General features: G+C 47.9%; 1 protein-coding gene across 1 annotated transcript in view; it reads right to left on the minus strand.

The window, feature by feature from the left end:
• cry4 (cryptochrome circadian regulator 4) overlaps positions 1–13,674 on the minus strand; it is an 18,435-nt gene extending 4,761 nt beyond the window's left edge. Inside the window, exons 1-6 of the mRNA XM_056237905.1 lie at positions 13,476–13,674; positions 11,871–12,294; positions 10,780–10,896; positions 10,391–10,535; positions 2,217–2,357; positions 1,431–1,601 (exon numbers count right to left, since the gene is read on the minus strand). Coding sequence (XP_056093880.1) covers positions 1,431–1,601; positions 2,217–2,357; positions 10,391–10,535; positions 10,780–10,896; positions 11,871–12,283 — 987 coding nt within the window. The 5' untranslated portion in view covers positions 12,284–12,294; positions 13,476–13,674. The remainder of the gene's footprint in view (positions 1–1,430; positions 1,602–2,216; positions 2,358–10,390; positions 10,536–10,779; positions 10,897–11,870; positions 12,295–13,475) is intronic.
• Positions 13,675–14,799: the final 1,125 nt, after the last annotated feature.

The raw sequence follows: 14,799 nt of genomic DNA on the forward strand, positions 1-14,799 counted from the left end.
TCGGGTGTGGGTCGGGTGCGGACGCGGATCCGGTGTGGGTCGGGTGTGGGTCGGGTGCGTTGCGGGTGTGGGTCGGGTGCGGTGCGGGTGCGGTGCGGACGCGGGTCGGGTGTGGGTCGGGTGCGTTGCGGGTGTGGGTCGGGTGCGGTGCGGGTGCGGTGCGGACGCGGATCCGGTGTGGGTCGGGTGTGGGTCGGGTGCGTTGCGGGTGTGGGTCGGGTGCGGTGCGGGTGCGGTGCGGACGCGGATCCGGTGTGGGTCGGGTGTGGGTCGGGTGCGTTGCGGGTGTGGGTCGGGTGCGGTGCGGGTGCGGTGCGGACGCGGATCCGGTGTGGGTCGGGTGTGGGTCGGGTGCGTTGCGGGTGTGGGTCGGGTGCGGTGCGGGTGCGGTGCGGACGCGGATCCGGTGTGGGTCGGGTGTGGGTCGGGTGCGTTGCGGGTGTGGGTCGGGTGCGGTGCGGGTGCGGTGCGGACGCGGATCCGGTGTGGGTCGGGTGTGGGTCGGGTGCGTTGCGGGTGTGGGTCGGGTGTGGTGCGGGTGCGGTGCGGACGCGGATCCGGTGTGGGTCGGGTGCGGGTCGGGTGCGGTGCGGATGCGGGTCCGGTGTGGGTCGGGTGTGGGTCGGGTGCGGTGCGGACGCGGGTCCGGTGTGGGTCGGGTGCGGGTCGGGTGCGGTGCGGATGCGGGTCCGGTGTGGGTCGGGTGTGGGTCGGGTGCGGTGCGGACGCGGGTCCGGTGTGGGTCGGGTGCGGGTCGGGTGCGGTGCGGACGCGGGTCCGGTGTGGGTCGGGTGTGGGTCGGGTGCGGGTCGGGTGCGGTGCGGACGCGGGTCCGGTGTGGGTCGGGTGCGGGTCGGGTGCGGTGCGGATGCGGGTCCGGTGTGGGTCGGGTGTGGGTCGGGTGCGGTGCGGACGCGGGTCCGGTGTGGGTCGGGTGCGGGTCGGGTGCGGTGCGGATGCGGGTCAGGTGCGGGTCGGACCCTTTTCAGTTAGTAAACACGGTGACGTTTTTGTGTGGGCGGAGCTTAGGTGGAGGCAGAACGATTCCTCTGGCCGCTTCACTAACGCTAGTTAGCAAGTTTTGTTAGCTTGTTTCTTAACAATGATTTTATTCAGTGAATGAATGACTCAGTGAATGAATGACTCAGTGATTGACTCAGTGAATGAATGACTCAGTGAATGAATGACTCAGTGATTGACTCAGTGAATGAATGACTCAGTGAATGAATGACTCAGTGAATGACTCAGACTAACGTTACCTCATGTAGGAGATTAGATGCGCGTCCGGTTCGGGTCGTGGTTTTAATGTCAGACGGGACTAAGATCAGTGTTACTGTCGGGTGTTCTGTTAGTAACTGCGGGTGTTCGGGTTTATCAAACCGGACCCGTGCAGGACTCTGGCACAGGCGCTAAACACACGGTTCTCTTACGGTTCTCCACTTCTCCAGAGACTCGGGCTCGTGGTACCAGCGGATCTGCAGGCAGATCGGGTTCCCCTCCATCTTGGTGAAGTTTGGCGTGGCGGAGGCAACGGTGTAGAAGAACTCGCGCCACAGAAGCTGGCCCTGAAGAGACACGGGCGGCAGCGAGTGGTTCCTCGACTGCGGAGGGAGAACGCCAGAAGCTCAGGGACACATCATGAACATCAGACTCTCTCCGTGTGTCAGAGCTGTAATCGGGTTCTTCTACCGACACAGAACACGTGAACAAGATCCAGCAAAGCCTGAAACTGTTCTGTGGTCGAGCACAGACGACACTGAACACTATTGACCAGAACATGTCAGCGCTGTCTTATAAACACCTCAGGAACTGTGGACACTTGTGGAAGAGTTCAACATGATGAGGAGATGATCAGTGTAACTCCACAACAACTACAGAAATGTCTCCGCTAACATTCAGAAACGTGTAAAAGTGAAGCTCTCCCTGAGTCTCTCCGTAAGGCTGCACTCGCTGCTGTTACTCCTGATTCTGGATCAGTGAGATCGGCCTGTGTTGTTGTTGCAGGAGTCTCTGAAGCTCCGCCCTCTTCTGAACGGAGGTGGAGCTAAAGCTCATTTGCATTTAAAGGGACACACACATAAAAACGGCGTGTTTTTGCTCACACCCAAAAAGGGGCAAATTTGACAAGCTGTAATAAATGATTTTAAGCTGAAATTTCACACACACATTCTGGGGACACATTAGATTAATAATACCTCTGGTGAAGAGAGTCTGACCTGTGCGTAGACGCTGGCGAGTCTGTGGTAGAAGGAGCGCACCGACAGACAGCCGAGGCTCAGGTACGGGCTGAGCGCTGTAGTGCTGGGCAGGAGAGAGTTCGGCACCGTACGCGGCTTGGAGAAGCTCGACACCCATCCCTACACACACACACACACACACACACACACACGCACACTCACGTCACTCCCGAACCAATCAGATTCATGCAATGGTATTTTTCGTTCATGTAAGACTTTGTTTTCTTGTGATGCACATTAGAATTATTTACTGTGAACCTACTATTATAGTATTTATTAATATTTAGAATTAGATTTATTCATTTTGATTTATTGTTTAAGTTAAGTTTCATTTTTTATTAGTTTAGATACATTTCTATACATCTTAAAATGTTTGTACTTTCACTTAAACTTATTTTATTTCAGCAACAACCTAAAGCAACATTTTTAACTTTCAAGTTTTTTTTTAAGTTTTCCATCTAATATTTATATTTTACATTATTTTAGCTTTATTTCAATTACCAAAAGTGATTTTTAATAGTTTTATTTAACAATATCAACTCTTTAAAAAATAAAAATAAAATAACAACTCTGATGCATGGAATTTTAGTACTTTAAACTTATTTTTATCCAGTTAGCTGGCAACATTTCTATTTTTTCTATTTTTTGTTTTTCAACAAATATTAATATTTGACTTTATTTCAGCTTTATTTCAATGATCAGAAACAAATTGTAATTGTGCTTGTATTTTTAGTTAACAATAACAAAACTGACGCACTTATTTAAAATATTTCTATGTAGCTTTGATATTTTTTATTTCAGTTTAGTTTTAGTAATTATAGAACTTATTTTTATTTCAGTCAGTTGCCAAGGAAACATTTCAAATATTCATTTCAGTTTTTCATGTTAAATTTCTATTTGACTTCATTTCAGATTTATTTCAGTTACCAACAATGATTATTAAGAGTTTCAGTATTAGTTAAAGTCCCTGTAAAGGCAATTTGAAAAAAAAATTCTAAACACATTATAAATGTTAGAAATGTATTCATAAAAACATATTACAAAGACTGTGAACTGTGAAGTACTGAATTGTGGAGTTAGACCGTTAAACAGTTTTTCACCATTGCTATTTTCCGGATTTTCTGGGCGGGGCTAAAACAGGGCTCGATGACGCACTGGAGCCCTTGAGCTCCTGGACACGCCCCTACTTGATGACGCACTGAGGCCACTGAGGCTGGCCGCTCCTAACAATATTATAGAGCACATTCACATCAGTTTGTCGCTCATTCGCGAGTTACTGTCAGTACTATTATTAGTAACACAGCCTACAGATTGCTAGCTACTAGCTATGCCTTCGTCACGGAAATGCGTACTTCCTGGATGCGATCACCGGATCACGTACAAAACAGATCGGTGTCCTTGTTTAAATTTCCGAAAAACGATTACATCAAGAAGAAGTGGATTAATTTTGTGAAGAGCCACCTTGATGGAGAGCTGAGGATCACCGCCAAAACCCGCCTCTGTAAGTGATCATTTTACACGGGATGGTTTTATAAACTTTCGTCGGAGATAACTGAGACATTCACTGATAATCCGCTGTTACTGGTGAATGGGGCCGATCCGACTCCCAGCCTTCATCCTCCCGTCGCGCCGACAACTGGTGCCATTCGGCAGTGCGTGCCCACCGTGCGAGCATCCATTCCGGCTGTAGAGTTGAGTGTGGCGAGTCGACGGCAGCTTTCCCGCGAGTGGGCGTGGTTTCAGCGCAGCCAGTGGACACGCCTCCAGCGTTTGAGAGCAGAGATTACTGCTCATTTTTTCAAGATTTTGATAGCTTATTTTATGTACTTGCTGGCTTTTTTTATCATTCAAATTTGGCTGGGTGACTAATAACACATTTTTCTGTGGTGTGACAAACTCAAAACACATACTTAATTTTGACTTTACAGGGACTTTAAAGGGCATATTGCAGGTTAGAGGACCCAACGAGTCAATGTATAGAAAAATAATGTAGGAACTAGATTTTCTTTAAAATATTCTTATAAATACGCTACATAAGCTTCTGGAGTCGTTTTTGTGAGAAAATTTTACTTCCGCGTCTGAAAATGGGTGTGGTGGGCGTGACGTAACGGGCGGGAGAGCGGTCGATTCAAACAACAGGAAAACAATGGATCGCAATGACATTTCGGACGCTGAGGAAATACTTACTTACAATTATGGACTACAGCCATACAATTATGAGCCTGCTATGCTGCCAAGAGAGTAGGGACAGGGCAGGATTAATGTCAGACAGAACGGTCAGAGACACATTGAGTTGTGGTGTGAGGAGAACCAGTGGAGAACAGGACAGGTGTCTTGGTGAGAGACGTGCTTATAGATACACGTTCGCTAACGATATACACTGTGCTCACAATATTGTACAGATTATTACCATCGTATATCAGGCCAGCAGACATTAGTATGTTTAGGGTAGATGTATACTATTAAATGTATAAAAACTATTCTTGAGTATATTTCTATTGTAAGTTACTAAAAACATACTCAAGTACATTTTTAAAACATATTTTTCATCTGGGTTATAACATAAACAGAAAATTAAAGATTTGAATATTTAATCAACCTAGTAATTTTGTTTTTCAATTACAAGTTGCCTCTATTTAGGGCATGACTAGCTATATCACACTATTTGATGCCATTGGTACAGTATACGACGATCAATATTCTTGCTTCGGCATCCCATGTTAAACTCCATCATATCGCCGGGATGATAATCCTCCGATCTGAAGTGAACGCTACACACGATCTGAAGTGAAAGCTACACACGACCGCGTTTCTCGAAGCCGATGCGGAAGAGAAATCCCGTCTCTTCACCTGCACAAACCGCACCAGGCACGAAATATATACAGCAGCACCGTTTTTCTTGTGTGGGAAACCTGTGGACTCGATGTCCTGACAGGCCGGAGTTTTTGCAACCTCCACAAACACAATAATTTACCATGACGATGATAGATTGAAATACAAAAACTACCGAAAACACACTGACTCACGGCCGCTCTCACTGAATGCCAGCCTGCTCTGCACTGAGCCGAGGCTGAGGCTTCCTAGCGTGACGTAAAATGACGCGATGTTGAAAAAAAGCCGTTTTTACGAGCAGTCCAAGAAACGCTCACTTTATCTACTAAATTAGTGCCCTTATGTCGTTTTAAAACATTTTAAATCCTGCATTACCTTTTCATATGGTATTTTCATACAAGGTTATATATTAATTTAGATTTTTTTTTTTACCTACAATATGCTCTTTAAGAATAAAAACAGAAGTTTTCTAATGATTCAGTGAATGATTCAGTGAATGAATGACTCAGTGAATGAATGACTCAGTGAATGAATGATTCAGTGAATGACTCAGTGAATAAATGACTCAGTGAATGAATGACTCAGTGAATGAATGACTCAGTGAAAGAATGACTCAGTGAATGAATGACTCAGTGAATGATTCAGTTAATGAATGACTCAGTGAATGAATGACTCAGTGAATGAATGAGTGAGTGAATGAACCAGTGAATAGGCTTGTTCGACTTGAACTGGCGCTGCACAGAACGATCGGTTTATGACATCAAAGTACAGAGAGAGCAATTGAAAAGCATACGGAGCATCTGCTCTCTATCACTCTCACGGTACTTTGATGCCATTCACCGATCGGTCTGTGCAGCGCCAGTTTAAGTTGAACAAGCCTAATGACTCAGTGAATGACTCAGTGAATCAGTGAATGACTCAGTGAATCAGTGAATGACTCAGTTACCAACATTGATTTTTAAGAGTTTCAGTATTAGTAAAAAAAAAAAACAGCAGTCTTTCTAATGACTTAGTGAATGACTCAGTGAATGACTCAGTGAATAAATGACTCAATGAATGACTCAGACTGTATGAGTAGTCGCACCTGACTCTGGAAGTGTGTGTGGAGTCGCACCTGACTCTGGAAGTGTGTGTGGAGTCGCACCTGACTCTGGAAGTGTGTGTGGTGGAGTCGCACCTGACTCTGGAAGTGTGTGTGGAGTCGCACCTGACTCTGGAAGTGTGTGTGGAGTCGCACCTGACTCTGGAAGTGTGTGTGGAGTCGCACCTGACTCTGGAAGTGTGTGTGTAGTGGCACCTGACTCTGGAAGTGTGTGTGGAGTCGCACCTGACTCTGGAAGTGTGTGTGTAGTGGCACCTGACTCTGGAAGTGTGTGTGTAGTGGCACCTGACTCCGGAAGTGTGTGTGTAGTCGCACCTGACTCCGGAAGTGTGTGTGGAGTCGCACCTGACTCCGGAAGTGTGTGTGGAGTCGCACCTGACTCCGGAAGTGTGTGTGTAGTGGCACCTGACTCTGGAAGTGTGTGTGTAGTGGCACCTGACTCCGGAAGCGTGTGTGTAGTGGCACCTGACTCCGGAAGTGTGTGTGTAGTCGCACCTGACTCTGGAAGTGTGTGTGTAGTCGCACCTGACTCTGGATGTGTGTGTGTGTAGTCGCACCTGACTCTGGAAGTGTGTGTGGAGTCGCACCTGACTCTGGAAGTGTGTGTGGAGTCGCACCTGACTCTGGAAGTGTGTGTGTAGTGGCACCTGACTCTGGAAGTGTGTGTGTAGTGGCACCTGACTCTGGAAGTGTGTGTGGAGTCGCACCTGACTCTGGAAGTGTGTGTGGAGTCGCACCTGACTCTGGAAGTGTGTGTGTAGTGGCACCTGACTCTGGAAGTGTGTGTGTATCGCACCTGACTCTGGAAGTGTGTGTGGAGTCGCACCTGACTCTGGAAGTGTGTGTGGAGTCGCACCTGACTCTGGAAGTGTGTGTGTAGTGGCACCTGACTCTGGAAGTGTGTGTGTAGTGGCACCTGACTCCGGAAGTGTGTGTGTAGTCGCACCTGACTCCGGAAGTGTGTGTGGAGTCGCACCTGACTCCGGAAGTGTGTGTGGAGTCGCACCTGACTCTGGAAGTGTGTGTGGAGTCGCACCTGACTCTGGAAGTGTGTGTGTAGTGGCACCTGACTCTGGAAGTGTGTGTGTAGTGGCACCTGACTCCGGAAGTGTGTGTGTAGTCGCACCTGACTCCGGAAGTGTGTGTGGAGTCGCACCTGACTCCGGAAGTGTGTGTGGAGTCGCACCTGACTCTGGAAGTGTGTGTGGAGTCGCACCTGACTCTGGAAGTGTGTGTGTAGTGGCACCTGACTCTGGAAGTGTGTGTGTAGTGGCACCTGACTCCGGAAGTGTGTGTGTAGTGGCACCTGACTCCGGAAGTGTGTGTGTAGTCGCACCTGACTCTGGAAGTGTGTGTGTAGTCGCACCTGACTCTGGAAGTGTGTGTGTGGAGTCGCACCTGACTCTGGAAGTGTGTGTGTATCGCACCTGACTCTGGAAGTGTGTGTGGAGTCGCACCTGACTCTGGAAGTGTGTGTGGAGTCGCACCTGACTCCGGAAGTGTGTGTGGAGTCGCACCTGACTCCGGAAGTGTGTGTGTAGTCGCACCTGACTCCGGAAGTGTGTGTGGAGTCGCACCTGACTCCGGAAGTGTGTGTGGAGTCGCACCTGACTCTGGAAGTGTGTGTGGAGTCGCACCTGACTCCGGAAGTGTGTGTGGAGTCGCACCTGACTCTGGAAGTGTTTGTGGAGTCGCACCTGACTCCGGAAGTGTGTGTGGAGTCGCACCTGACTCCGGAAGTGTGTGTGTAGTCGCACCTGACTCAGGAAGTGTGTGTGTAGTGGCACCTGACTCTGGAAGTGTGTGTGGAGTCGCACCTGACTCTGGAAGTGTGTGTGGAGTCGCACCTGACTCCGGAAGTGTGTGTGGAGTCGCACCTGACTCTGGAAGTGTGTGTGAAGTCGCACCTGACTCTGGAAGTGTGTGTGTAGTCGCACTTGACTCTGGAAGTGTGTGTAGTCGCACCTGACTCTGGAAGTGTGTGTGTAGTCGCACCTGACTCCGGAAGTGTGTGTGGAGTCGCACCTGACTCCGGAAGTGTGTGTGGAGTCGCACCTGACTCCGGAAGTGTGTGTGGAGTCGCACCTGACTCAGGAAGTGTGTGTGTAGTGGCACCTGACTCTGGAAGTGTGTGTGGAGTCGCACCTGACTCCGGAAGTGTGTGTGGAGTCGCACCTGACTCCGGAAGTGTGTGTGTAGTCGCACCTGACTCCGGAAGTGTGTGTGGAGTCGCACCTGACTCCGGAAGTGTGTGTGGAGTCGCACCTGACTCCGGAAGTGTGTGTGGAGTCGCACCTGACTCAGGAAGTGTGTGTGTAGTGGCACCTGACTCTGGAAGTGTGTGTGGAGTCGCACCTGACTCTGGAAGTGTGTGTGGAGTCGCACCTGACTCCGGAAGTGTGTGTGGAGTCTGACTCCGGAAGTGTGTGTGTAGTCTGTGTGAAGTCGCACCTGACTCTGGAAGTGTGTGTGTAGTCGCACCTGACTCTGGAAGTGTGTGTAGTCGCACCTGACTCTGGAAGTGTGTGTAGTCGCACCTGACTCTGGAAGTGTGTGTGGAGTCGCACCTGACTCTGGAAGTGTGTGTGTAGTCGCACCTGACTCTGGAAGTGTGTGTGGAGTCGCACCTGACTCTGGAAGTGTGTGTGGAGTCGCACCTGACTCTGGACGTGTGTGTGTAGTCGCACCTGACTCTGGAAGTGTGTGTGGAGTCGCACCTGACTCTGGAAGTGTGTGTGTAGTCGCACCTGACTCTGGAAGTGTGTGTGTAGTCGCACCTGACTCTGGAAGTGTGTGTGTAGTCGCACCTGACTCTGGAAGTGTGTGTGGAGTCGCACCTGACTCTGGAAGTGTGTGTTGAGTCGCACCTGACTCTGGAAGTGTGTGTGTAGTCGCACCTGACTCTGGAAGTGTGTGGAGTCGCACCTGACTCTGGAAGTGTGTGTGTAGTCGCACCTGACTCTGGAAGTGTGTGTGGAGTCGCACCTGACTCTGGAAGTGTGTGTGGAGTCGCACCTGACTCTGGAAGTGTGTGTGGAGTCGCACCTGACTCTGGAAGTGTGTGTGGAGTCGCACCTGACTCTGGAAGTGTGTGTGGAGTCGCACCTGACTCTGGAAGTGTGTGTGGAGTCGCACCTGACTCTGGAAGTGTGTGTGGAGTCGCACCTGACTCTGGAAGTGTGTGTGGAGTCGCACCTGACTCTGGAAGTGTGTGTGGAGTCGCACCTGACTCTGGAAGTGTGTGTGGAGTCGCACCTGACTCTGGAAGTGTGTGTGGAGTCGCACCTGACTCTGGAAGTGTGTGTGGAGTCGCACCTGACTCTGGAATTGTGTGTGTAGTCGCACCTGACTCTGGAAGTGTGTGTGGAGTCGCACCTGACTCTGGAAGTGTGTGTGGAGTCGCACCTGACTCTGGAATTGTGTGTGTGGAGTCGCACCTGACTCTGGAAGTGTGTGTGGAGTCGCACCTGACTCTGGAAGTGTGTGTGGAGTCGCACCTGACTCTGGAAGTGTGTGTGGAGTCGCACCTGACTCTGGAAGTGTGTGTGTAGTCGCACCTGACTCTGGAAGTGTGTGTGTAGTCGCACCTGACTCTGGAAGTGTGTGTGTAGTCGCACCTGACTCTGGAAGTGTGTGTGTAGTCGCACCTGACTCTGGAAGTGTGTGTGGAGTCGCACCTGACTCTGGAAGTGTGTGTGGAGTCGCACCTGACTCTGGAAGTGTGTGTGGAGTCGCACCTGACTCTGGAAGTGTGTGTGTAGTCGCACCTGACTCTGGAAGTGTGTGTGGAGTCGCACCTGACTCTGGAAGTGTGTGTGTAGTCGCACCTGACTCTGGAAGTGTGTGTGGAGTCGCACCTGACTCTGGAAGTGTGTGTGGAGTCGCACCTGACTCTGGAAGTGTGTGTGGAGTCGCACCTGACTCTGGAAGTGTGTGTGGAGTCGCACCTGACTCTGGAAGTGTGTGTGTAGTGGCACCTGACTCTGGAAGTGTGTTTGTAGTCGCACCTGACTCTGGAAGTGTGTGACTCTGGAAGTGTGTGTGGAGTCGCACCTGACTCTGGAAGTGTGTGTGTAGTCGCACCTGACTCTGGAAGTGTGTGTGGAGTCGCACCTGACTCTGGAAGTGTGTGTGGAGTCGCACCTGACTCTGGAAGTGTGTGTGTAGTCGCACCTGACTCTGGAAGTGTGTGACTCTGGAAGTGTGTGTGGAGTCGCACCTGACTCTGGAAGTGTGTGTGGAGCCTCTGGAGCGCGTGTGTCTCTCCGCCGGGCCACAGTGTGTCCGACTGAACCTCCAGCCCCAGATCGGCCAGAGACGGGACGCCGTACGCCAGCTCGGGATCCGCAGGGGTCGGGCATCTCCTGCACACACACTCACACACACCGATCACCAACACGTATTACTGTGGTAAATGTAAAACAAACATGGAATTACAATCACAGTGAGTGAGGCCCAAAACATGGCAGTGCCATCATGATAAGTCCAGCAAATGATCGGTCACAGATTCTCCCGTCTGCGATTCACACACACACACTTGGCAGACTGAAGAAGCATCTGCTCGATGAGAGCGTCAGACACACACACACACACACACACGGTCCTTACAGGAAGTCCTCAGCGCTGATGTCCCGGCACGGTTTCTCTGGCTCGCCCAAAACTGACAGAACGTACAGGAACTTCTTGTATGTGAGCGGAGGAGAGCCGCCATTAGCCTGAAGGATCCTGGAGAGGCAGAAACATGCGTTACAGGGACAGGCCACCGGACATCTGAACTAGCCCATGATTTACCCTCCCTCAAGCCATCCTAGGGGTGTATGAGAGTTATATCAATCAGAGTTATATCACAAACTGTCCTGGCTCTTCCAAGCTTTATAATGGCAGTGAATGGCTTTCTGTTCTGAAGTCCATAAAAGTGCATGTGTTCATATTTATGATGGACAGATGCACTTTTATGATGGACAGATGCACTTTTATGATGGACAGATGCACTTTTATGATGGACAGATGCACTTTTATGATGGATAGATGCACTTTTATGATGGACAGATGCACTTTTATGATGAATAGATGCACTTTTATGATGGACAGATGCACTTTTATGATGGATAGATGCACTTTTATGATGGACAGATGCACTTTTATGATGGATAGATGCACTTTTATGATGGACAGATGCACTTTTATGATGGACAGATGCACTTTTATGATGGATAGATGCACTTTTATCATGGACAGATGCACTTTTATGATGGACAGATGCACTTTTATGATGGACAGATGCACTTTTATGATGGATAGATCCACTTTTATGATGGACAGATGCACTTTTATGATGGATAGATGCACTTTTATGATGGAAAGATGCCCTTTTATGATGGATAGATCCAATTTTATGATGGACAGATGCACTTTTATGATGGACAGATGCACTTTTATGATGGAAAGATGCACTTTTATGATGGATAGATCAACTTTTATGGACTTCAGAACAGAAACGGCCATTCACTGCCATTATCAAGCCAGGACATTTATTAATATAACTCTGATTGTATTCGTCTGAAAGAAGAGTGTCATATACACCTAGGATGGCTTGAGGCAGAGTAAATCATGGGCTAATTTTCATTTTTGGGTGAACTATGCCTTTGACGCGCTAATCACGCGGTTCTTCGCTCATGACGCGTCGTCGTGCCGCGCACCTCTGGACGTCGTACAGCGTGTGCGACACACACGTGTGCGTTTGCAGTCCGCGTTCCTCCGCGAGCGCTTGTATGTCCCGCTCCACGCGGGCGTGATACGGCTCCACCTCGGTGTCGTAGCTGATCTGCGTGATGCTCCAGCGGGTCACGAGGTCGCGCAGGACCGTCGCCGTCGAGCCGCGCAGGACGTAGAGCCGCGAGCCTAGCGCACGCAGACGCGCGTCCAGATCCTCCAGGCTCTGCAGGATGAAGCGCCAGCGGGTCGGGGCCACGGGCGTCGTCTCCTCGAGGAGCGCGCGGTCCAGCACGAACACGGGGAACAGCGCGGCGGACGAGGCTAGCGCCCCCTGCAGGCCGGGGTTATCGTGCAGGCGCAGGCCTTTGCGGAACAGGTGGATGGTGCGGTGGCTCATGGCGAACGAGTCTGAAACACAGGCATTCCAACAAGCTCTTTATCATCGGCGCGAGCGCCCAAACATGATATTACTAGGGTAAATGTAAAAAAACATGGAATAATAACCATAATAAGGCCCAACACATGGTATTACCATCAGGATACTGTCCAAAACATAGTATTACCATGGTAAATGTAAAAAAAAACATGGCGTTTCAATAATGATAAGGTCAAAAACATGGTATTACCATCAAAATACGGTCCAAAACATGGTATTACTATGGTATATGTAAAAATACATAGCATTTCCATCATAAGGTTGAAAACAGGGTATTACCATGGTAAAATAAGAAACAAAAGACATGGAATTACATTCACAATAAGGCCCAAAACATAGTATTACCATGGTAAATGTAAAAAACATGGCGTTTCAATAATGTTAAGGTCAAAAACATGGTATTACCATCAAAATACGGTCCAAAACATGGTTTTACCATGGTGAATTAAAAAAAAAAACCATGGCATTACCATGGCCAATGACAAAAAAAATGGCATTAACATCAAGATAAGGTCAAAAACATGGTATTACCATGGTAAAATAAAAAAACATGGAATTACATTCACAATAAGGCCCAAAACATGGTATTACCATGGTAAATGTAAAAAAAAACATGCCATTTACATCATCATAAGTCCCAAAATATGGTATTACCATGGTACATATATAAAAAAAATGGTTTTGTCATAATGATAAGGTTCAAATTAAGGTATTACCATGGTAAATGTTAAAAAGCACGGCATTACCAACATGATAAGTCCCAAAACATTGTATTATTATGGTAATTGACAAAAATCATGGTATTATTTATTACTATGGTGGTGTCCAAAACATTGTTGGCAAATGTCCAAAACATGACAATGGTACATGTGCACCTGCAGTGCATTAATTAAGACATATCTTTTTATCTAACATATATAAATAATAATATATATTTAGGTTATGAATGAAACGGCACCTTTAGCCTCACATTTCACCACGTGACCGAGAGCTAAACATGAACACAGCTATAATTTAATACACACGTTTAGATTAATATGCACTGTATTACTAGAACATTTATACATAGATCAATATTTAAATAATAATGTTTGTCATTTAACTTATTGTTTTACCGATTACTTTTTTATGATCAAAACTATATGCCACCCACCTCCAGGTCGCCTCAGACAACATCCATTACGACACTTCAACCAATTAAACGTTAGAAACACAAACCGTGTGTTTGAATATAATTACCGACAACTAATTAATATTTAATAGCGGATCATAACGTGTAAATATGCGCATTAGCAGAGCCAGAACACAAAACATCGCTTCTCTGACCTGATCCCGCCCTCCTGACTTCCTATTGGACGGCCATATCCATATGATAGTCAAAACGAGCTTCTGATTGGTCACCTCCGTTCAGACTCACATTCATCAGCATGTGATTGGACGTGACGACTGTAACTCAAATGTAAAGCAACCGTCCGGTGCTCTAGTCTAGCCATGAATAAAATGGGAAATTAATCAAACATTAACGTTAGTTTTTTTTTAAACAGTGATATTGAAGTGGTTTGAAGGAGTGAATCGACATCGTGTGAAACACACAGCGCGTGTTTAGTGTGTATTAGGTCAAACTATACCGAATGTAGGTCAAATCTCGCGACCTCTAGTGGACACGGACACAATAAACACAGACAATATACAGCATAATATGATCATAAGGCCGTGTGTCCACCAAAGCGTTTTTACTCGCGCCTGGCGTACGTTTTCAATTGTTTTCAATGGGAGCGCCGCGTTTTTTAAACGCCATGAGCGCAACGAGGCGCTGAGCGTGTATTTAACGCTCAAGCGCTGAGCGTTCGGCGTTTTTTACACGCTGAAGCGCTGAGCGCCCGGCGTTTTTACTGGTCGCCGAGAGTTGAAAAATGTTCAACTTTTGAGTAAAACGCAGCGCTCATCACTGTCACTTTTACCCAGCCGTCCAATCACAGTGGAGGAGGGGCGGGACTAATATCACACCGACCAACTGTCACAACATTCTTTCTGTACAACGACATCAACCAGCAGAGCTAACCTAACAAAATGGATGAAAAATAAATTTTCAGTATGAAACAAATTATCTGCGAAATCAGTTACAAGTAAACTGTGCTGCGGATATTCTGTATCATAGCAACGAAACGTCTCAACGGAAAAAACGCTGTGTTGCCAAAACGCTCTCAAGCGCCCACAGCTAGGCGTTTTCAGCAGAGTCTAGCGTTTTCAGCTGGCTAAAAACGCTTTGGTGGACACACGGCCTAAGGGGTTGTTTGTAAATTGCTTGTCACATCACAATCACTGACTTTAGACATATGATCACTGAATAATGGCATTAGTGTGTGTTAATAATTTTCGTTGAATGAGTCCTGCATCTTCACGTCTCTATTTTCTCGATACGACTATACATAATTATATTTCACAATCGATTATTTAATTCAGTTTATTAAATTAAG

The sequence above is a fragment of the Rhinichthys klamathensis genome, unplaced genomic scaffold (genome assembly GCF_029890125.1).
Source record: "Rhinichthys klamathensis goyatoka isolate OS25496 unplaced genomic scaffold, OSU_Roscu_1.1 h1tg000504l_1, whole genome shotgun sequence".
NCBI lineage: Eukaryota > Metazoa > Chordata > Actinopteri > Cypriniformes > Leuciscidae > Rhinichthys > Rhinichthys klamathensis.